The sequence below is a fragment of the Pogoniulus pusillus genome, chromosome 6 (genome assembly GCF_015220805.1).
Source record: "Pogoniulus pusillus isolate bPogPus1 chromosome 6, bPogPus1.pri, whole genome shotgun sequence".
NCBI classification, from domain to species: Eukaryota; Metazoa; Chordata; class Aves; order Piciformes; family Lybiidae; genus Pogoniulus; species Pogoniulus pusillus.
In genome coordinates, this window is record NC_087269.1 from 3,326,843 (window position 1) to 3,350,655 (window position 23,813).

General features: G+C 49.1%; 1 protein-coding gene across 10 annotated transcripts in view; it reads left to right on the plus strand.

The window, feature by feature from the left end:
• The window catches only part of FGFR2 (fibroblast growth factor receptor 2), a 196,526-nt gene that overhangs the window by 170,549 nt on the left and 2,164 nt on the right, over nt 1–23,813 (plus strand). For all 10 annotated transcript variants that reach the window (XM_064144242.1, XM_064144244.1, XM_064144243.1 and 7 more), the window contains 7 exons: nt 3,943–4,064; nt 4,834–4,944; nt 7,578–7,768; nt 10,514–10,636; nt 12,058–12,128; nt 15,156–15,293; nt 16,768–16,873. In XM_064144242.1, the coding sequence (XP_064000312.1) occupies nt 3,943–4,064; nt 4,834–4,944; nt 7,578–7,768; nt 10,514–10,636; nt 12,058–12,128; nt 15,156–15,293; nt 16,768–16,873 (862 nt within the window). The remainder of the gene's footprint in view (nt 1–3,942; nt 4,065–4,833; nt 4,945–7,577; nt 7,769–10,513; nt 10,637–12,057; nt 12,129–15,155; nt 15,294–16,767; nt 16,874–23,813) is intronic.

Sequence of the window (23,813 nt, forward strand, 5' to 3'; positions counted from 1 at the left end):
AGGGGAGTTGGGATTTCCCTAGTCACCACCTCTCTAACACGAGTCTGTGTTTCCTGGTTGATTACTCAACATTTATTAAACAGGGAGTACAATATCATGGAGCAGATACACCTTAGGGTATGATATGAAACAAATTTTTCTTCCTGTCAGGACTCTGGGCAGGGATTTATGTTGATTTTGTGTTAGCCTGTATTAATGGAGAGGATGATTTTCCATTTAGGGGGGGCATTTCATGTGTGCATGTCTGCAGCTTCTGTGGCTTAAGTGTGTTCCATGTCAGGCAGAAGATGCTGAGTTTTGATCTATGCAAATTGCCATGGCTGCAGAATCTTTCCTTCAAAGCCTGCTGGCTGGCATGCAAAAGGAGCTTCTGAATTACCTAATTAAAGCTGGAGCTGTATTTCTTAGTATAAAAAGACATGTAAAAGAGTGATAATGCTAGGACAGGTAGAATCATGATTAATATATTAAAGTTAGTACTACCTCTAAGAAGTCCTTAGGTGGCTTTGAGAACAGTTTTATCCTGAACACTTCTCTTTGAAAGCTCAGAGTTATAACTTGGCTAGAACCTTCTGACAGCTGCTCTGGAAATGAATTTTGATGCTGTAGGTGAAAAATAAAACCCCACCCTAGTGTAAAATGCTGTAATTGCCACCTGCAGTATCCCAGCCAACAGTGGGGGCCTGTGTGTGTCCTCCTGTCAGCCCCATGCCCCGCGGGGATACACAGGAGGCAGAACACTTCTGAGTGCTGAACAGCCCAAACCGAGGTTCAGCACAACTGTAGGTGGAGCAGAGTTGCAATGAAAGGAGGCTATTTAGAGGCAGTTTATTGGGTTGGGGGGCAGGAGGCACACAATGAGGGGTTTGTTAGGTTAGTGCTAGCAGGGCAATGGCACATAAATTAACCAGTTTCCAATGCAAATGTTTGTTCTCTGCCAAGGTTCCAAATTCAGCCCCAGTTCTGCAGCGAACGCAGGGTGACCTCAGCGCAGCATACTCTGCCCCTCAGGCTTTGCACCTTCTTAGGCTCACATTTGCTTTACAAACCAATCTAAAACAGCTCAGGGAACTCTCACTCAGGCAAAGACCCTGTTTGACAAGGGGTCTGTGTGCTGTCCTCAGGAGAGACCACCTCTCACTGCTGTCTTGTGCCTGAGCAGATAAGCAGGGTTTTCAAACTCCTTAGCCCTGGGCTAGCGCTGCTCTCTGCCTGCCTTTCATGGGGAAAGACACAAGTCTGAGTCTGTGCTTTTAAGAATGAAACTGTGTATATCCTACTTTTGACCATGGAAGGCAAAGACCTTAAGAGCTTCACAGGATCACAGGATGTCAGGGGTTGGAAGGGACCCAAAGAGATCATCGAGTCTAAACCCCCTGCCAGAGCAGGACCATACAATCTAGCTCAGGTCACACAGGAACACATCCAGACAGGCCTTGAAAGGCTCCAGAGAAGGAGACTGCACCACTTCTCTGGGCAGCCTGTTCCAGTGCTCTGGGACCCTTCCAGTCAACAAGTTCCCCCTTGTGTTGAGGTGGAACCTCCTGTGCTGCAATTTATACCCATTGCACCTTGTCCTATCCCAGGGAGCAAGTGAGCACCTGAGTCTCCCCCTCCTGACCCCCAGCCCTCAGATAGTTATAAACATTTATTAAATCCCCTCTCAGTCTTCTCTTCTCCAGACTGAACAGCCCCAGGTGCCTCAGCCTCTCGTCCTCAGGCAGTGCTCCAGTCCCCTCATCATCTCTGCAGCTTCCTTAATGAAAATGCAAATCTGGCCCCTACATGAGCAGCTTCAAACTCACTGAGCACCCTCCCTGCTTTCTGCTGTGCCACTGCTTTTGGCTGACTCTTCTAATTAACTAACCCATGGCACTAAGTGCCTCATCCAGCTTCCTCTTTAACACCTCCAGGGATAGGGACTGCACCACCTCTCTGGGCAGCCCATTCCAATGTCAGTCCCTCTTGCTGGGAAGAACTGTGTCTGTTATAGCTGAGCAGCTTTTACAGCCAGGTATTTGCTCCACGAAGCACATTTTGCTTAGCTCATTTAATGCCTCCTCTTTTGAAAAGGGTTTTTGTGTTGGTGCTGTGATTGTAACTGAGTTCCAGTTTTCCCCTGGTCTCTGAGCACAGCCTGGGTGCTGCAGACAGGAAGCATCTCCTGTTACCCTCACACATGACATTTCACAGAATCACAGAATTAACTAGGTTGGAAAAGACCTCTAGGATCATCGAGTCCAACCTAGCACCTAAACCCTTCTAATTAACTAACCCATGGCACTGAGTGCCTCATCCAGCCTCCTTTTAAGCACCTCCAGGGATGGGGACTCCACCACCTCCCTGGACAGCCCATTCCAATGGGCAGTCACTCTTGCTGTGAAGAGCAGCAGCAGAGAGCCTGCAGCCAAGAAGGGCCAGACCCAGATGTGGGTAAATAAAGCATCCAGTCTCACTGCCTAAAGGATCAAAGTGCGGGGGCAATGCGTGAAGATGTCAGCAGAGGCTCTGGCTGTGGGTGAGAGGCTGTGCAGAAGGCGTTGCGTGGGGGATGCTCCAGGCTGCCAAGTGCTTTGTCCCGTGAAGGTGCAGCCTTTGTGCTGTGGCTTGTGTGGCCGTGCAGGGACAGGGTCACCTCTGTGGGAGCTGCACTGGGACATTAGCTGCAGAGCAGAGGCGGTGGCAGCTCCTGGCAGCCATTCAAGGCACATGAGCATCAGGGCTCTTGTAAGCGTCTCGGGCGCCCGTCCCCTGCCAGGCTCCCTCCCTCCTTCACCGCAGGCTTGTCGCCAGCCTCCTTTCTCCTCCTTCCTCTCTCCCACAAGAAGGCAGCTCTTTGGCTACCTCCTCAGCCACAAGAAAGCCAAGTGGACGTGACAATGGCCACAACTGCGCCCCAAGACGACGCCTGCTGCCGTGCTGTCTCTGGCCTGTCTGCTGCCTTCAGCACTAGAGCTCGTTAGGCAAATGTTCCCGACCAGAAAGCTAGGATGGGAACTGTCAGCTGAAGTTAAACTGGCTGAGAAGGTGTTGGGTTTTGCTTTCTGTGTGTGCTGTGTCATTGTATCACACACACGTGTGTGATGTAGTTCATATCTATTTAAAACATCTCCTCTGCACTTTAATGCCACTCCTCAGCACACAGACCGGCAGTGACCACCTGGCAGTGCACACAAAGAAACTTTTCTTTCATCTCCTTGCAGTCAGTGTGGCAAAAGCAGGTGACCAGCTGCCTTGCAATGACAGGAGGAGCTTGTCTGTTGCTGGCTGCTCTGGAATTTCAACTGCAGCCTGGTGCTTCCCCTTCGTGCTGTGCTTTGCCCCTAAGCCTTCAAGTGCAGCCACTTAGCCCGGGAAGAGATGGAGTTTGAAAGCTCAGTTTAGCAACTGGTTTGCCCAGCTGAGGTGCTTGCTGGAGCATCCCTAAGGAAGTATGCTGCAGGGCATGTGAAAACCACTGCACACCCAGAGTCTTGTTAGTTCTGTCTGATAAATCACACAGAATCACAGAAACATGCAGGCTGGCAAAGCCCCTCAGGATCACCAAGTACAACCTAGAACCCTGCTCTACAAGATTCACCTTATACCATATCCCCAAGCACCACATCCAAACCACCCTTAAACACATCCAGGCTGGGTGACTCCACCACTCCACTGGGCAGCTCATTCCAGTCCCTGACTACTCTCTCTGTGAAAAGCTTTTTCCTATTGTCCGATTTAAACCCCCCCAACCTCAGCTTGAGGCCATTCCCCCTTGTTCAGTCTCCAGTTACCTTAGTGAGAAGAGGCCAGTAGTAGCCTCTTCAGAATGTCCCTTCAGGTAGTTATTGTTACTTGATGCCTAGCAAGTTGTGGAGAGCTGTTTATAATCTAGCCCTGGAATTTGCCTGGCTGCATCCCTCCAGCAGATGCTGTGTGGTAATCTCCTCTTTACACCTCTAGGCTGACGCTGGGTAAGCCCCTGGGAGAAGGTTGCTTTGGGCAAGTCGTCATGGCTGAAGCCGTGGGAATTGACAAGGACAGGCCAAAAGAGGCAGTGACTGTGGCAGTGAAGATGTTGAAAGGTAAGAAAATTGGGTTGATTAGGGATTGGGGTGGGTGATATGGCAGCTTTCAACCAGGAAGATTTCTTCTGTGGCATCTGAACTCTGTCTTCGTGGGGGAGGTCAAAGAGCACATAGCTGACCTCAGCCTTTAGCAGTGTGGGGTGTAAATCTGTGCCCTTGACAGCCTGTTTATCTGGAGCAGTGTTTAGGGACCAGGAGATGTATTAGCATGGTGCAGGTCTCTCTGCTTTTAGCTCAGCTCATGTCAGAGGCTGTCCCTGTGCTTGCTCAATCTGGGTGCTTGGTGCTTATTTGCTTTCAGTTTCTTTGTGAGGTTAGTTTGCAGGATAGACTTGGTGCATGCCCCCGAGCTAAGGACAGCATTTTGCTGTCTGATGTTGGGTGCTTTCAACGTGCAGCATTGAAGAGCTGGGCAGTCAGGCCTTCAGAGACTGAGACTGGTTTTTGGTTAGGACACTGCATGTGGTTTTGTGTAACCTACAGTGACTATTGGAAAACAAAGGCTGTGTTCTGTGTTTTGAAGCACACATGGTTTAAACCAGCTGGGAAGGCTGAGTGAAGCTCAGGCTGGCAGCCTGTAACTGGTGAGGCTGAGTGAAGCTCAGGCTGGCAGCCTGTAACTGGTGAGGCTGAGTGAAGCTCAGGCTGGCAGCCTGTAACTAGTGAGGCTGAGTGAAGCACAGGCTGGCACTCTGTAACTGATGAGGCTGAGCAAAGCTCTGGCTGGCAGCCTATAAAATATGAACTGAACCTGTTTCTTGTACAGATGATGCTACAGAGAAAGACCTCTCTGACCTGGTGTCAGAGATGGAGATGATGAAGATGATTGGGAAGCATAAAAATATCATCAATCTTCTGGGAGCCTGTACCCAAGATGGTGAGTAGAGAAAAGAAAGCAGAGCAGGACTCTGCAGCAGGGCTGGGGGACCCTCATTAATCATCACTTTTCCAGAGGCTTCTAAGGAAGCAGTCATGCCATGAGGGGGTTTTTGGCTATTTCTCTCACTTAGCAGCTATATTTTGACTTCTGTCTCTCATGCTTGCAGCTTTAGCCTGAGGAAGACTACTGTATCATAGGAAAACTCTTTAATCCATTGCTGGAGGCGGGGGGAAATGACACTACACAGGGTCTCTACCTCTTCCTGTTGTTCTGAATTATCAGCCCTGGTTTAGTGGACTCTGTAATCTGTGAACTTGAAATAAGAGCTTGAAATAAAGGCCATGAGGATGAGCAGAGGGCTGGAGCTACTCTGCTTTGAGGAGAGACTGAGGAAGTTGGGGCTGTTCGGTCTGGAGAGGAGAAGGCTCCCAGGTGACCTTATTGTGGCCTTTCAGCACCCTAAGTGGGCTGAAAGAAAGCTGGGGGGAGACTTTCTAGGCTGTCAGGTAGTGATAGGACTTGAGGGGATGGAAGGAAGCTAGAAATGGGTAGATTCAGCCTGGATGTAAGAAAGAAGTTGTTCAGCATGAGAGTGGTGAGAGCCTGGAAGGGGTTGCCCAGGGAGGAGGTGGAAGCCTCATCCCTGGAGGTGCTTAAAGCCAGGCTGGATGAGGCTGTGGGCAGCCTGATCTAGTGTGAGGTGTCCCTGCCCATGGCAGGAGGGTTGGAACTGGATAATCCTTGTGGTCCCTTCCAACCCTGACTGATTTTATGGTCCTATGATTCTGTTCTTTAAAGACCACTTTTCTTTGTTTATTATTGAAGAGGTGATTACATTATCTGAAGTGATGCAGAATGTTATAAAGCCCTGGAATTAAAAAAAAAGACAACATCTTGGGAAGTACTTTCCCCTCCTTGTTGGAGATTCATAGATTCATAAAATGGGTTGGAAGGGACCCTAAAGGTCACCCAGTTCCAACCCCCCCTGCCATAGGCAGGACACCTCCCATTAGCTTACACAGTATCACAGTATCACAGTATCACCAAGGTTGGAAGAGACCTCACAGATCATCAAGTCCAACCCTTTACCACAGTGCCCAAGGCTAGACCATGGCACCAAGTGCCACATCCAACCTTGCCTTGAACAGCCCCAGGGACGGCGACTCCACCACCTCCCCGGGCAGCCCATTCCAGTGTCCAATGACTCTCTCAGTGAAGAACTTTCTCCTCACCTCCAGCCTAAATCTCCCCTGGCGCAGCCTGAGGCTGTGTCCTCTCGTTCTGGTGCTGGCCACCTGAGAGAAGAGAGCAACCTCCTCCTGGCCACAACCACCCTTCAGGTAGTTGTAGACAGCAATAAGGTCACCCCTGAGCCTCCTCTTCTCCAGGCTAAACAACCCCAGCTCCCTCAAGGCCTCATCTAACCTGGCCTTCAACATCTCCCTGGGCAAACCTGTGCCAGTGTCTCCCCACCCTCACTGTCAAGAATTTCTTCTTAATCTCCAGCCTAAATCTCTCCCCTTCAGTCTTCAATCCATTCCTCTCACCCTGCCAGTACAGACCCTTGTCAAAAGTCCCTTCCCTTCTTTCTTGTTAGGAGGCTCCCCAGAGCCTTCTTTTTTTCCAGGCTGAACATCCCCAGCCCTTGTAGCCTATCCCCATAGGGGAAGTGCTCTCCCTGGCTGCCTTCTGGATCTGCTCCAGCAGTTTTGATCTCATGGCACTTTTTTTTGGTTGAAAAGGTTTGCTTTTGCATGGTCTGGAAGTCAGGAAGTCAGGTTTGAAGTACTTCTAGCCACTACTTGTAGCTCCACCACTGCTCTGCCTTAAACTTTGAGTCTGTCACTTTGCCAGCCCCAGACCTCCTTTTCTTTCAAGTTATCATAGAACAGAATCATCGAATCATAGAATCAACCAGGTTGAAAGAGACCTTCATGATCATCCAGTCAAACCTAGCACCCAGCTCTATCCAGTGAACTAGGCCATGGCACTAAGTGCCCCATCCAGCCTTCTCTTACAGGGATGGAGACTCCACCACGTCCCTGGGCAGCCCATTCCAATGCCAATCACTCTCTCTGCCAACAACTTCCTCTTAACATCCATCCTGAACCTGCCCTGGCACAAGTTGAGACTGTGTCCCCTTGTTCTGTTGCTGTTTGCATGAGAGAAGAGCCCAACCCCACCTGGCTACAGCCTCCCTTCAGGTAGTTGTTGACAACAATGAGCTCTGCCCTGAGCCTCCTCTTCTGCAGGCTGCACACCCCCAGCTCCCTCAGCCTCTCCTCACAGGGCTGTGCTCCAGGCCCCTCACCAGCTTCATCACCCTTCTCTGGACATTTTCAACATCTCTCTTGAATTGAGGAGCCCAGAACTGGACACAGTACTCAAGGTGTGGCCTGACCAGTGCTGAGTACAGAGGCAGAATAACCTCCCTTGTCCTGCTGGCCACACTGTTCCTGGTCCAGGCCAGGATGCCATTGGCTCTCTTGACCACCTGTGCTTACTGATGTCATAGTTAAACATTTATTGGTTTGCTTCATTTATTATAGAGCACCAAAGGCCTCTTTACCTCAAAAGATTTCACCTTTCAACCTTAGTCCAGTTTCTCACACAGCTCTGTTTATCCCAAGGTCCCCTGTACGTGATAGTGGAATATGCCTCCAAAGGAAACCTGCGGGAGTACCTGCGAGCACGCCGGCCCCCGGGCATGGAGTACTCCTTTGACATCAACAGGGTGCCAGAAGAGCAGATGACATTCAAGGACCTAGTCTCATGCACCTACCAGCTGGCAAGAGGCATGGAGTACCTGGCCTCACAAAAAGTAGGTAGAACTCAGCCAAGTGCTCCTGAGGTGGATTTGTTTTGGCACTGTTTTGTTTTGATTCCTCAGTTTAGCTTCATCCTCATCTCTCTGTTCAAGAATTTGCTTGGGTTGAAGGACCTGTCTTGAAGAAGTTGCCTGAGCCATGCTCTTGAAAAATCAAGGGGTAAATTCATGTGCTTACAGCTTTTAATCTCTGTTTAACAGCATTGCTGAAAGGAGGCCTGGAGTGGATTCTCTTCAGCCTGGAGAAGAGAAGGCTTGGAGGAGACCTTGGAATGGCCTTCTAGTATCTGAAGGGGGCTACAGGAGGGCTGGGGAGTGACTATTGACAAAGTCTTGTAAGGACAGGATGAGGAGGAATGGGTTTAAAGTGGCAGAGGGGAGATTGAAAGTGGATGTTAGGAAGAAGTTGTTTGCAGTGAGGGTGGTGAGACACTGGCACAGGTTGCCCAGGGAGGTGTTCAAGGCCATGTTGAATGAGGCCCTGAGCAACCTGTTCTAGTGGGAGGTGTCCCTGCCTATGGCAGGGGGTTGCAATTGGATGAGCTTTGAGGTCCCTTCCAACCTAAACCGTTCTGTGATTCTGTGATGTAACTATTGCAGGCGGTGGCAAGGGCAGGTGGTCACTGGAGTGCCTGAGGTCTCCCTCAGGCACCATTTGCCTTCTGCATCCAACCAAATCAGCTGGCATAGTGATGTGAAAAAAATGCATTTGGTTAGTGAAAGGCTTTACTGGATGAAAACAAGTGGAGCTGAGATGACCACAAGGTGCCAGGGTGAACACTGGGAACAAAAGAGGCAAAAATCAGTGGAGTGCATTAGTCACTTAAATTAGGCACTTCAGTTAAAGCTGGTGTTTGTCAGCTGAGCAGGCTTGTTGAAGGAGTCTGTCCTGTCATGTCCCTAGACACTTACTTCTTCAACTTCCCTTCAGATGTCTTTTTTAACCTGTAATTATAGTTCTGAAACATTCAGTAGCTCTGCACAGCTAACTCTGCAAACACATTGTGGCTTGGTGGATGAGCAAGCATGAGTGCTGTGGGTGGTGTTTGGACCCAGTGGCTAAACCAGGTACTGATGCTAAGCACTTCCTGCAGAGTGTGGAGTGGTTAAGTGGCATTTGTACTGATTACCAGTCAGGTCACCTCCCGAGTATGGACCTGTGTTTAACTAAAGACCTTTTCTGAGTGTAAGCCTCCATTCCTGTTGTGGGAGTCATGATTGATTTTCCTTTCTTGATTGATTTATTGATCCTTATTACAAGAGGGCTATGAATGTGCTGGAAGGTGTCCAGAGAAGGGCCACAAGGTGTGGCCTGACCAGTGTTGAGTCCTGGGTAAGCATAACCTCCCTTTTCCTACTGGCCACGCTGGTCCTGATACTTCTCTGCCCCTGTTCTCAAACCTTACAAGAACGTTCTCCAAGACACAAGGAACTCAGTCCTGTTGCCCAAAAGGTCACAGGGATTCCCACCTGAGATGCCTTTTGACACCCAAGGCATCTTGATGAGACTACAAGGGACAATACAGGATCTACAGCAGACCAGTACCTTTCCAAAGAGTCAGGCTGGGGGTAGCACAGAGCATCTTAAATGCCACCTAACACCTCTGAAGTGCTCCCCAAATGATCCAAGCCCTGTTACCTTCTGTCAGCACATATTTCTGCTTTCCCATATCCTACAGTTTTACAGCCAAGACTTCCTATTTTCTATCATGGCTGGCTGTGTGTGACAGGTTTCACAGCTGACCCTCTGTCCCTAACAATTTGCTGTCTTTTTGCATGGATCTGGGCTGGTCCCTCTAGCTGGAGCTCCCCTGTTGGTTTTGTGCAGTACCAGAGCAACAGAAGGGACCCATCAGCAGAATTTCAGGAAGCATGCATCCAAGCTAGGAACAACATCCCAGTTCCAATGTGCAATAGCTTGCGAGGCGTAAAGCAGCTGCCTAAAAATCTGTATGTATTGATTGCAGAGAACCAATTTGTTGTATTGATCTAAGAAGACAGAAGTCCTCACAGCTCCAACTCCAGCTCTCTCCATATTCCAGCTCCCTAGATGGATCCTAACAGGGAGAAGTGGTGAAATCCAAACAGCAGCAGTGGGCTGTCTGAAGAAGTGGAACACACAGCTGTGCTTCCTGCTGCCTTGGGTTTCCCTCTGCCTTCAGCACAACTCTGTCTGGCTCTGTGCAATGCTGATCAAGTGATTAGCAAAGGATCCAGGTCAAGGATGAAGTGGCTCTGCTGTGTGCATCCCAGTGCACACCTTGGCAGTGTCTTACACTGCACTTCTGAGCTTCTCAGGCAGATGCTGCTTCTTAAGATTTGGCATTCAAAAGGTTTATTTTTTTCCTATCACAACAGTGCTGTTTTTTGGGATGTGGCTCACTGCCAGGAAACTGTTTCCCTAAGCATAAAATGAGATACCCTAAGGTGGAGTGGCCATCCCTGGAGATGTTTAAGAGGAGGCTGGATGAGGCATTTAGTACTATGGGTTAGTTAATTAGAAGGTGTTAGGTGGTAGGTTGGGCTCAATGATCTCAGAGGTCTTTTCCAACCTGGTTAATTCTGTGATTCTTTGTTTTACCCAATACAATACTGGGGTTTCCTTTACTAAAAGACTTTCACTTGGTGCCATGCACATGTCCAGCTTGTGATGTTGGCTAGAATCTTACTTGTGATGCAGAAGAGATTTCATTTGCACAGTGTTTCAGTGAGCCTTTTTTCTTTCTCTTTTCTTTCCAGTGTATCCATCGAGACTTGGCTGCAAGAAATGTTTTGGTGACTGAGAACAATGTCATGAAGATAGCAGACTTTGGTTTAGCCAGAGACATCAACAATATAGATTATTATAAAAAGACTACTAATGTAAGTGGATGGTTTTCCTGGCTCTTGGAAACAAATCTTTTGGTTGGTTGGATTTCCCCCTCCCTCCCCTCCCCCCCCAAGTGATGCACTTTAAAACTATGCTTATGAACTGAATAGGCTTCTTGTAGAGCAGTTTGCCTGTAGGACATCAACGTTTCTGTCCCCTCTTACAGTCACATCACCACAGAATCACAGAAACATGTAGGCTGACAAAGCCCCTCAGCATCACCAAGTGCAACCTAGAACCCTGCTCTACAAGATTCACTTTAAACCATATCCCTGAGTGCCACATCCAAACCACCCTTAAACACATCCAGGGTGGGTGATTCCACCACCTCCCTGGGCAGCTCATTCCAGTCCCTGACCACTCTGTCCATGAAAAACTTTTTCCTGATGTCCAATCTAAACCTTCCCAGCTTCAGCTTGAAGCCATTCACAAAACCACAGCAACATGCAGGTTGACAAAGCCCCTCAGGTTCACGAAGTCTAACCTAGAACCCTACTCTACAGGATTCACCTTAAACCATATCCCTAAGTGTCACATCCACATGACCCTTAAACACATCCAGGGTAGGGGACTCCACCACCTCCCTGGGCAGCTCATTCCAGAGGCTGGTGAAGGGCCTGGAACACAAACCCTATGAGGAGAGGCTGAGGGAGCTGGGGGTGTGCAGCCTGCAGAAGAGGAGGCTCAGGGCAGAGCTCATTGCTGTGTACAACTACCTGAAGGGAGGCTGTAGCCAGGTGAGGTTGGTCTCTTCTGCCAGGCAAGCACCAAGAGAAGAAGGGGACACAGTCTCCTGTTGTGCTAGGGGAGGTCTAGGCTGGATGTTAGGAGGAAGTTGTTGCCAGAGAGTGATTGTCATTGGAATGGGCTGCCCAGGGAGGTGGTGGAGTCACTGTCCCTGGAGGTGTTCAAGCAAAGCCTGGCTGGGGCACTTAGTGCCATGGTCTTGTTGACTGGCTAGGGCTGGGTGCTAGGTTGTCCTGGATGATCTTGGAGGTCTCTTCCAACTTGGTTGATTCTATGATTCTATGACTCTATGAATGTCCACAGTGAGTACTCTTTTTAGTAACCTGGTTAATTCTACAGTTCTATGATTGGCTTTGGGTTTGTTTTTGTTTGAAGGACCCATAGTAGAATGGTCTCTTAAGTTTCCATCTACTTATCCTGTTATTCTCTTAGCAAGCAGTCTGGGAACTTTTTTTGGAGAAGCCTCAAGGCTTTTGATATTTTAGCTGCAATGTTTATATCTATTTTTAAGTCTCCCTACTTCAGCCAGTTTTGCTCTGTATCCCCTGAAAATTGCCAAAGTGAGTTGTGTGCTTCCTATTAATTGAGAATTGATTCATCTTCTAAAGAATCCTGGTGTCAAAGTAATCCTACAGTTTTCATTTTCCTTCCCCTCTCAAACTCACAGGGCCGACTTCCAGTGAAGTGGATGGCTCCAGAAGCTCTGTTTGACAGAGTTTACACACATCAAAGTGATGTGTAAGTGGCTTTATTTGAATGGGGGGGGGAGAGTTTGGGTGGGGATGGGAAGAAAAAGCTTGTTTTGGTTTGTGTTTGTGAAGGTGTGGGGTGGTTTAAATGTGTTTTTCCCTGTTGTCCTTTACCTTGAAGGGTTCTCTTTCTGTTTCACATACTAATAGATGGAGCAGGACTTGCCCTTAGAAAGTGAGGATTTTATGGTAGACTGCTAACCAGTGCTCTGTTACTAATCTGCCCAGCTTCAAAGCACATGAAAGGTGGAAAATGCTTAACCTCCTTCTGTCAGTGCGGAAGTTTCCCCCTCCTTGAACTTATTTACGGATGTGCAGCTACAAAGAGTCTATCTAATTTGCTTGGCTTTTGCCATACACTGGACTTCCTTCAGGGTGAAAAAAAAAAAAAGAAAGAAAGAAAAGCAGAGAATAAAAAAGAGGAAAGAAAAGAAAGCTCCTGAAAACTTCTTGCAAAAAATTGGTGCTAAGGTTAAGTACAATAAAAACATAGGCTGGATGTACTGGAAGAGCTTTTTCCCCTCTGGTTTTTAGAAGTGTTGTTGCTTCCCAGGAGTTCTTCACATGGAGTAGGAAATCACTGGGCTCTGACACTTCAAAATCTTTCATTGTGTGCACAGAGCCACTGGCTGATGCAACAGCTCAGCGTTTATTCTGCTTCCTATTACAGTTTCCTGGGCCCATCGAGGGAGGTTATTCTGCCCCTGTACTCAGCACTGGTCAGGCCACACCTTGAGTACTGTGTCCAGTTCTGGGCTCCTCAGTTCAGGAGAGATGTTGAGGTACTGGAAGGTGTCCAGAGAAGGGCAACAGAGCTGGTGAAAGGCCTGGAACACAAACCCTATGAGGAAAGGCTGAGGGAGCTGGGTGTAGTTTAGTCTGGAGAAGAGGAGGCTCAGGGCAGACCTCATTGCTGTCTATGACTACTTGAAGGGAGGTTGTAGCCAGGTGGGGTTGGTCTCTTCTGCCATGCAACCAGCAACAGAACAAGGGGACACAGTCTCAAGTTGTACTGGGAGAGGTCTAGTCTGGATGTTAGGAGGAAGTTGTTGGCAGAGAGAGTGATTGGCATTGGAATGGGCTGCCCAGGGAGGTGGTGGAGTCGCTGTCCCCGGCAGTGTTCAGGAAAAGCCTGGCTGAGGCAGTTAGTGCCATGGTCTAGTTGACTTGATAGGGCTGGTTGCTAGGTTGGGCTGGATGATCTTGGAGGTCTCTTCCAAGCTGTTTGATTCTATGATTCTATGACCTACAGTTGCTGGTGTGTGTTGTGCTCAAGCCTGACCTATGTTCTTTATGCAGTGCAGAGGAAGATCTTACATTTCTTTGGCTCTGCAAGAGAAGCTGTTAGCTGCAAAGGGCTGGATGCTTCCCAGCACAATTGAAAAGGTTGTGCATGCCAGTGCAGGGCTAAAAAGTGAAAGGGTAGGAGACAGCTCTGATTTTGTCTCCTCTTCCTTTAAGCTGGGTGCACTTCTCCAGCTGCTGCTCTGCCTAAGAAAAGCATTCACTGAGGGTTTCCCTACCACATTTATGTTATTGATGAAGCAAGCTACATAAAGAGGTGAAGGGTGGATCAAACTGTAGGTTTAAAATAACATCTGGGCAAAATATTTAAGTGAATGTGAAGTAAATGACTTCACTGGTTCAGGACTAGAGTCAGCCTAAGCTTCTCAGCAGCCAGGGAGTACAAGGATTTCAGTGCTGGAACTTCCAGACTCTCGGCCCCATGGTGGCTCTGAGAGGGCTAAAGATAATATTATTGGAGGTCTGTGCGAAGAGTTTACTAAACACACTGCTGCAAAGCTGGGAGAGCTGCAGAGATGCTCGGGAGCCAGTGCCAGCTGTGTACTGTGGCTCACCTGGCAAAGCTACCTGCCAAAAAGGATGAAGCAGGCTCAGGAGGAGGTGGCAGGCAGGCAGGAAAAATGGCTTGAAATTGACCTCCTTCACTTACTAACACAAATTAATTAAGAGAGAGTGAAAGAAAAAGAAAGAGAGTGAAAGAAAGAGCAAAAGAGAAAGAGAGAAAGGAGTAGTGAAAGAAAAAGAACGGGTGAAAGAGTGAAAGAAAGAGTGAGAGTGAAAGAGAGTGAAAAAAAGAGTGAAAGAGAGAAAGAAAGAGAGAAAGAGGGAGAGAAAAAGTGAAAGAGAGGGAGTGAAAGAGAGAAAGTGAGAGAGAGTGAGAGAGTGAAAGAGAAAGGAGAAGAGTGAAAGAAAGAGAGAAAGAAAGAGCAAAATATTTGTTGTTTTGGGCAGTCTGCTTTTTCCAAAGCATCCTGCCACAGAACTGCAGTCCAGCTCAGCTCTGACTGCTCTGTAAGTAGTTAAGCTGTGAAGACACAGCTCAGCCACCAGACAGAGTGTTTGAGAACAAGCTCAGGTCGTTCCTTTTTGCTGCCTATGCACCTGATGCACTTTGCAGGTCACTGGGTGTGTGTGAACCTCCTGTGGTTCACCAAGACCAAGTGCAAGGTCCTGCACCTAGCATGGGGCAATTCTCAGTATCAGTGCAGGCTGCAAGATGATGGGATTGAGAGCAACCCTGTGCAGAAGGGACTCAGGGATGCTGCTGGCTGAAAAGCTGGGTGTAAGCTGACAGTGAAGAAAGATGGAGACAGTGTCTTTAGCAGGACCTGTCGTGGCAGGATGGTTCTCAGTGTGGCAGGTGATGGTTAAAAGGGAGGAGATTTAGACTAGTGAGAAGGAAGAAGTCTTTTACAATGAGGATGGTAAAACACTGGCACAGGTTGCCTGGAGAGGCAATAGAAGCCTCATACCTGGTAACATTCAAGATCAGGTTGTATCTGAGCAACTTGATCTAGTTAAAGATGACCTTCAAAAGTCTATTCCAACCCAAACCATGCTGTGATGTCCCACTCGGGGTGCTTGGAGTTGGGCAGGGGCTGATTTAAGCACCTCCTGAGAGGGACTGGCAGTCCTGGCATATGCTGCAGTCACATCTCTGTTCTCAGCATCAGGGCAGATCTACTAATGCAGTTTTCTCTTTGATTTGTAGCTGGTCATTTGGTGTCCTGATGTGGGAGATCTTCACCTTAGGAGGGTCGCCCTACCCAGGAATCCCAGTGGAAGAACTTTTTAAGCTGCTTAAAGAAGGGCACCGAATGGACAAGCCTGCCAACTGCACCAATGAACTGTAAGGACCCTTATTTACCATAGCAGCATGGAAAGGCACAAACTGTACTGAACTGCCATGGTTAATTCCCTGACAGAGAACCTCTTGACTCCAAACTTGTGGCTCTGTGTGTGCCTTGTGAAGACAAGGTATGGAAAGGTCTTCAGGGAATGTTTGCCAGAGGGCTGTGACTCCACACACCCTTCTGTAATCCCACTGAGAGAAGCTGAGCTACAAACCAGCCTTTGTCTCAATGGTTTTAGACCCATGTTTGTTTTGTTTTAATCTCATTCACATAAAGCTACCCTAAGTGGCACAGATGCCACTGATCATTTGTAAGCTACCTCAGACCGGTTTTGCACACAACAGATTACCCCTGACAGCTTCTGCATTAGCAGGACATTGTCTGCTGGTGATGAGGGAAGGTTGTTTTCATTTTCTCATATTTCAGTGTAGCCCTCAACTATTTTAAATTACTGGCACCACTTGGATGTCTTCACAAAACCCACAGTCCCCAACCTGCAAAAGGTAGTTCATAGAATCAGTCAGGGTTGGAAGGGACCACAAGGATCATCTAGTTCCACCCCCCCTTCCATGGCCAGGAACACCATACCCTAGATCAGGCTTCCCAGAGCCCGAACTCCCTCAGCCTGACTTCACAGCAGAGGTGCTGCAGCCCTCTGAGCAACCCAGTGGCCCTTCTCTGGACACACTCCAGCATCTCCACATCCCTCTTGTAATGAGTGCTCCAGAACTGGATGCAGTACTCACCAGAGCGCAGCAGAGGGGGAGAATTCCCCTCCCTGTCCCTGCTGGCCACACTTCTCCTGATGCAGCCCAGGCTCTGCTTGGCTTTCTGGGCTGCAAGTGCACACTGCTGGCTCCTGTTGAGGTTCTTGTCCAGCAGCACCCCCAGGTCCCTCTCCTCAGGGCTGCTCTCCAGCCTGGCACTGCCCAGCCTGGATTTGTGCTTGGGATTGCCTCGACCCAGATTCAGGACACTGCACTTGGTCTTGTTGAACTTCCTGAGGTTGGCTTGTGCCCACCTCTGCAGCCTGTTCAGGTGCCTCTGGCTGGCATCCCTGCCCTCCAGCCTGGCTGCTGCACCACACAGCTTGATGTCATCAACAAACTTGCTGAGGCTGCACTCAGTGCCACTGTCCATGTCACTGACAAAGATGTTGAACAAGACTGGTCCCAGGGCTGATTTCTGAGGGACTCCACTTGTCGCTGGCCTCCACTTGGACATGGACATGTTGACAGCCATGAATGCCTGGGACAGAAGGCTGCAGAATTTGGTCCACACAAAGACACTGGGCAAGAGGGCAGTGAATAATGCACCTGTAAGGGGAGGGAGTGTGGCACAGTGGTGCATGGCTGGGAGCATGGGTGGTGCTCCTGGCATTGCTTGCCGTGGGGAGCATTGGCCATGCATGGAGAGGTTGAGGAGAAGTGTGATGTGACTGAAGCCCAGGCAATGTTGTGTTTCTTACAGCTACATGATGATGAGGGACTGCTGGCATGCTGTGCCTTCACAGAGACCCACTTTTAAGCAGTTGGTGGAAGACTTGGATCGGATTCTCACTCTCACAACTAATGAGGTAGGCAAACTTGCTTCCCTCCATAAGTTGCTGCTAAGGAGAAATGCTTCAGGAGGCAGACAGAATTCCTTCAGATGTGAAATGCTGCTCTTGTTCTGTCGTTGTCCTCTGGGGTTACACACAGCTAACTGTGACCTGGGCCCAGAGGAGAGCCATGGAAATGGTCAGGTGCTTGGAGCACCTCTACTATGGGGATGAGCTAAATTGTATGGTCCTGCTCTGACAGGGGGGGTTGGACTCAATGATTTCTTTGGGTCACTTCCAACCCCTGACATCCTGTGAGCCTGTGACACCTGAGGGGGCTGAGGGTGTTCAGCCTGGAGAAGGGAAGGCTCCAGGGAGACCTAAGAGCAGCCTGTTGCTGAGGAGTTGAACTCCAGAGGTGGCAAAGGACCACACAGTTGTCCCTTAATATTTCCAGTTTTCCTATGGGAGCAAGTGTGAGAATAACTTCTGCTCCAGGAAGCATTTTAAGTGACTCTCAATTTATGATCGGGGGTTGGAGCACCTCTGCTATGAGAATAGGCTGAGAAGGAGCTGGAGGTGTTCAGCCTGGAAAAGGGGAAGCTCTGGGAGACTTAATAGCAACCTTCCAGTTACTGAAGAGACCTACAAGAAGGCTGCAGTGAGACTGTTTAAAAGGCCTGCAGGGACAGGATGAGGGCAGTGGCTCCAAACTAGAGCAGAGCAGCTTTAGGTTGGATGTTAGCAACAAGTTCTGCAGCATGAGGGTGGTGGAACACTGCAACAGGTTGCCCAGGGAGGTTGTTGAGGCTCCATCCCTGGAGATCATAGAATCAGTCAGAGTTGGAAGGACCACAAGGATCACCTAGTTCCAACGCCTGACAGATATTCCAAGTGAGGCTGGACAGGGCTGTGGGCAACCTGATCTAGTTGAGCATGTCCCTGCTGACTGCAGAGAGGGTTGGACTGGATGACCTTTGGTGGTCCCTTCCAACCCAGCCCATTGCATGAAATCCTCAGTTTCTTGCCGTTCTGCCTTCTTGGATGGAACTAAACAGAAGCACATCTTTAAAGTGCTTTAGTTTATTTCTCCTTGCAGATGTTGATGCTTTTAGTGCAGTCGTATTAGAGGACTGCACAGGGCAGGGTGAGAGGCAGTGTTTGTTTTCCATCGTTGGTTTCAGAGGCAGGGAGGATGGAAAGGCCATGGTGGGTTTCATATATCAACTCAGTGTGATTCTCAGCCGTGGTATCTAGGTCAGAAGAGGAGAAACTGTCACTAGTAGATTTCAGATTGTATGTCTGAGAGTGAATTAGGTTTATGGAAACAGATCTCTGCGGAGGGAACGAGGACCCGCAGGGAACTTGTGAACAGCCATCCAATTATCCAAAGGTCCTGCCTAACACTGCTTCAGGTTGGGAGAGATGAATGCAGAAGGGTTTCATTGCAAGAGCATTCTTCCAGGGGTCTGAGATGTGATTAGTTTGAGCAAGATACGCACTGATTAGAGTATTCACGCAGGAGCCTCTGCTCTCATCACTACATCACATGCACCTTTGGGGAAGATCACAACTGGAAGCTTCTTTACAGGGAAACTGCTTGGTGTCCCAGAAATATTTGTACAGATGCCTTTGATTTCTGAAGAGTGATATCTAGAATGGAAAGCAAAGAGGGAATAAAAAAAAGGGGAGGGACAAAACTGTACAGAGCAAAGTTGCAACAATCAATTTTGGCCATCTTCAAAATGAGCTTTTGAGATTTGATTCTTCAGAAGGGAGGAGGAAAGGTAGGAGGGGGAAAAAAAAGGATATGGCTCACATTGTATTGATCCTCCACACTGCTTTCCAGTATTGCAGAGTTGTTAGAGAAATGCCAAGTGGATTGCTAAGCAGCATTAGGAAGGCTGCATGCACTCCAGCAGAACCTGAGTAAAGGGCTGCCAGTTTGTATGATTGCCTTCTACCCATGGGCAGCAATGTGCCTTTGTGGCCAAAGCCAGTGGGGTCCTGGGGTACATTCAGAAGAGTGAGTTCAGCAGATCGAGGGAGGTTCTCCTCACAGCATCATAGAATCAACCAGGTTGGAAGAGACTCCCAAGATCATTCAGTCCAACCTAACACCCAGCCTCCTCTGCTCTGCACTGGTGAGGCCTCACTTGGACTATTACATCCAGCTCTGGGCTCTCTAGTTCAAGAGGGACAGGGATCTACTGGAGAGAGTCCAAGGGAGGGCTACAAGGATGCTGAGGGGGCTGGAGCACTGCCTGATGAGGAGAGGCTGAGACCTGGGGCTGCTTAGTCTGCAGAGGAGAAGGCTGAGAGGGGATCTGAGCAATGTCTAGAATCATAGAATCACCCAGGTTGGAAGAGACCTCCAAGCTCATCCAGGCCAACCTAGCACCCAGCCCTATCCAGTCAATTAGACTGAGTGCCTCATTGATATCTATCAATATCTGAGGTGTGGGGGTCAGGAAGGGAGGGGCAGGAACAGCCTCTGCTCACTTGTGCCCAGGGACAGGACAAGGGGCAATGGATATAGACTACAGCACAGGAAGTTCCACCTCAACATAAGGAAAAACTTTACTGTAAAGGTGATAGAGCACTGGCATAGGCTGCTCAGAGAGGTAGTGGAGTCTCCTTTCTAGCCCTGTCTGGATGGGACCTGTGCTAGATTCTATGATTCTGCTCTGGCAGGGGGGTTGAACTCGGAGATCTCCAGAGGTCCCTTCCAACCCCTAACATTCTCTGATCCTGTGAAAAAGATTTGGCTTCAGTAGCAACTATAAATGTGTGTGGATTCTGCTTTTTAAGGTTTACTCTAAGAAAATCCCCAAGCAGTGCTACAGGCTGGGGACAGAGTGGCTGAGAGCAGCCAGGAAGAAAGGGACCTGGTGGTGCTGGTGGATAGTAGCAGTGTGCCCAGGTGGCCAAGGGAGCCAATGGCATCCTGGCCTGGATCAGGAAGTGTGGCCAGTAGGCCAAAGGAGATTATTCTTGCCCTGTACTCAGCACTGGTCAGGCCACACCTTGAGTACTGTGTCCAGTTCTGGGCCTCTCAATTCAAGAGAGATGTTGAGGTGCTGGAAGGTGTCCAGAGAAGGGCAACAAAGCTGGTTAGGGGCCTGGAACACAAACCCTATGAGGAGAGGCTGAGGGAGCTGGGGGTGTGCAGCCTGCAGAAGAGGAGGCTTAGGGCAGAGCTCATTGCTGTCTACAACTACCTGAAGGGAGGCTGTAGCCAGGTGGGGGTTGGTCTCTTCTGCCATGCAACCAGCAACAGAACAAGGGGACCCAGTCTCAAGTTGTACTGGGAGAGGTCTAGGCTGGATGTTAGGTGGAAGTTGTTGGCAGAGAGAGTGATTGTCATTGGAATGGGCTGCCCAGGGAGGTGGTGGAGTCACTGTCCCTGGAGGTGTTCAAGCAAAGACTGGATGAGGCACTTGGTGCCATGGTCTAGTTGATTGGCCAGGGCTGTGTGCTAGATTGGCCTGGATGATCTTGGAGGTCTCTTCCAACCTGGTTGATTCTATGATACTCTATGAAAAGTGGCACCTGAAGGCTGATGCAGAGAGGAGACAGGGTGGTGTGCTCCCTGTGGAGCTGCTAACACAGCTCAGCATACTCGTACCGCTTTCCCCTCACCCAGCACTGGCTTGCATCTTTTCCTGCCTGATTTATATAGGATTTGACAAGAGTGGTTAGAGGTGGGCTGGCTGCCACCACGGAGTGCTGGGTGGCTTGGCCTGGTTCTTTATTTGCACTTTGTGGAGGGAGGTTGTGGGCTGCCATTCCGTGCCTGGGACAGGATCCTGCTTTCTTTCTGTGCTTAGCCATCTTGTCTTCCCGATCCTCTACTGCTCCTAGGGCTGGAATCATCTCAAAGGTAACCTGAAAAGGCCTTTAGGGTTATGTAAATGACTTTTAGGCTAGAATCCTAGGAAAAAGGGCTGGAAAAAAGCTGTGGAGCACACCCAGCCCATCTGACCCTGCGTTTGTCATCCCTGACAGATGTTTATGGAACTTGTCCTTACAGCTCTCCGCTGCCGCATTTCCGCCTCGCCCCTCGACGCGCTCGTTGTTTCGTTAGCTTTGCTGCTGGAGAGCTTTTCCCTCCTCTCCAGAGTTTCAACATAAGATAATGCTTTTGTCCTATTCCCCTGGACACAGAAAGTGGAGTATTTCCCCTTGCAGCACATTTTGTCTTCCTGAGAGCTCATCACATTCACCCTCGGTTTGCCCAGGGAGCTCCAGAGTCTGTCCTGTTTGACTCCAGAGAATCACAGAATGGTTTAGGTTGGAAGGGACCTCAGAGCTCAGCCAGTTCCAACCCCCTTGCCATAGGCAGGGATACATCCCACTAGAACAGGTCACTCAGGGCCTCATCCAACCTGGCCCTGAACAACTTCAGGGAGGTTGTGGATCACAGAATGTGATCTTTGAGCTGCTGCAGCCCTCTGAGCATCTTCGTGGCTTCCTCTGGACTGGCTCCAACAATTCCATGTCCTGCTTTTGCTGGGGGCTCCAAAACTGCACACAGGACTCCAGGTGGGGTCTGAGGAGAGCAGAGTAAAGGGGCAGAATCCTCTCCCTTGCCCTGCTGCCCACACTGCTCTTGCTGCAGCCCAGCACAGGGTTGCTGTCTGGGCTGCACCTGCACTGCCAGCTCATGATGAGCTTTTCATCACCCCAGACTCCCAGGTCCTTTCTCTCAGGGCTGCTTTTCAGACCCCTAATTTTGTGTCCCCTGCCCAGTTTTCCTGAGGCACAGGTTCTTTGTGCTTTGCTTTGCTTTTCCTTCTCTGTGAGGCTTCATCACCTGGTGGGGTGTTTTTTTGCTGGTGCTTTGGTGTGGTTTATTGCTTGTGGGCTTTAGTTGTATTTTGGAGGTGGGTGGGTGGGTTGGTTGGTTGGTCCTTTGTTGCTGTTGGATTATTTTGGAGGGGAGTCATTGTTGGGTTAGTTTGGTGTGGTGTTTGGTTTTCCTCCCCCAAAACACTCTCTATATATTCCCACAATAATATTGATTTGCATGAGCTGAAACTGCCAAGAGTCATCCTCATGGCTGTGTTGTTCAGAAACCATCCCAATAGGAAGCTTCCTGGACCCTTCCCATGGGATGGTGGAGAAGGGGATAGTGGGGAAGGGGATGAGGAGAAGAGGATAGTGGAAAAGGGGATGAGGAGAAGGGCATAGTGGAGAAGGGGATGAGGAGAAGGGCATAGTGGAGAAGGGGATGAGGAGAAGGGCATAGTGGAGAAGGGGATGAGGAGATGGGGATGAGGAGAAGGGCATAGTGGAGAAGGGGATGAGGAGAAGGGCATAGTGGAGTGGGGCATAGTGGAGAAGGGGATGAGGAGAAGGGCATAGTGGAGTGGGGCATAGTGGAGAAGGGGGTGAGAAAGGCATAGTGGAGAAGAGGATGAGGAGAAGGGGACAGTGGAGAAGGGGATGAGGGGAAAGGAATAGTGGAGAAGGGGATGAAGAGCAAGGCATAGTGGAGATGGGGATGAAGAGAAGGAGATGAGGATTCTCTTCTGTACTGGATTCATAACTGAGCTACATCAAGTGTTGCTGGGGCAAGCAACCCCTGATAGCTCATAAGAAAGTCATTTCTCCACATACTGCAGTGCTCTCTTATTCCTGTCCACAGAGTGCTTTCTGATTTGCCATTGGTGCCTAAGATTGTCCTTGTGGAACTTCTGAGAGTCTCTTCTCTAAGGCAGCAAGATAATCATGCTAGGAATCAGAGCTCCAGGCTGCCTTTTCTTGTTGCCAGCATTGCAAAGCTGAGGCGTCCTCCTCTTTTGAAGTAGTGACCATTCTGTGCCCATAACTTGGTAGCAGTTGAATCTCTGACTTAAAATACCTTAACTAAAAATGGAATTGCTCCAGAGCTAAGCAGAGTAGCACCAAACAGTGAGTGAGGTGGGTGAGTTGTCTGGTCAGGAGGATCAGAACTTGTGGTTTAGCAAATGAAGAGATTGCCCTTAAATGAATGCAGCTGCCTTCAGAAGTTGAAAGAGAAGGAACGTTTCGAGGGGGAGAATAACTTTCTTCTCCTGCCAAAACTGTTGTTTCTAGCTGAAGAGCCTTAACCCAAAACTTGCATTCAGCAGATATTATTTCCTTTATTAATGGCTGCTTTGGTTGTGGCTACTCTGCTGTGCCACAGACACACAAGATTATGTAGTATAAACCTCCCAAACTTAGTGAATTCCTTTTTCTTCTCCTTTCAGCTCTTTTTTTCTCCCCCCCTCCATGTATGCCACCGTATGCTTCCACACAAACTTTACATCCCAGAATACAAAACAGATATTCCAACTGAGCAAGGGGATATAAAGTTGGAAGAATCTTTCCCTCTCCAAATTGTTACCATGTGCTAGAGAAAAAAAAAGTGCTTCTATTTAGGCTGAAATTTCATTTTCATCCTTGCGAGTGAAAAGCTCTCTTTTGATGTGGTTGGTGTGTTTGTTTCCACTGACGTGGCTAATGCTGCTGATGTTGGACTGCAGCAAAGGGCCCTGGATTGGGTTGGAGGTTTTTTTTCCCTTTCTCCACTCAAGCTTCTTGTTTGCTGAGATACTGATCATAGAGTCGTAGAATCAATCAGATTGGAAGAGACCTCCAAGCTCATCCAGGCCAACCTAGCACCCAGCCCTATCCAGTCAATTAGACCTGGGCTAGGGGAGGTCTAGGCTGGATGTTAGGAGGAAGTTGTTGGCAGAGAGAGTGATTAGCATTGGAATGGGCTGCCCAGGAAGGTGGTGGAGTCACCATCCCTGGAGATGTTCAGGAAAAGCCTGGATGAGGCACTTAGTGCCATGGTCTGGTTGATTGGACAGGGCTGGGTGATAGATTGGACTGGATGAGCTTCAAGGTCTCTGGAATTCCAGAGTGGTTGATTCTATGATTCTCACCTTCTAAGAGGGTGACAGAGCACTGGAACAGGCTGCCCAGGGGGGTCATGCAGTCTCCT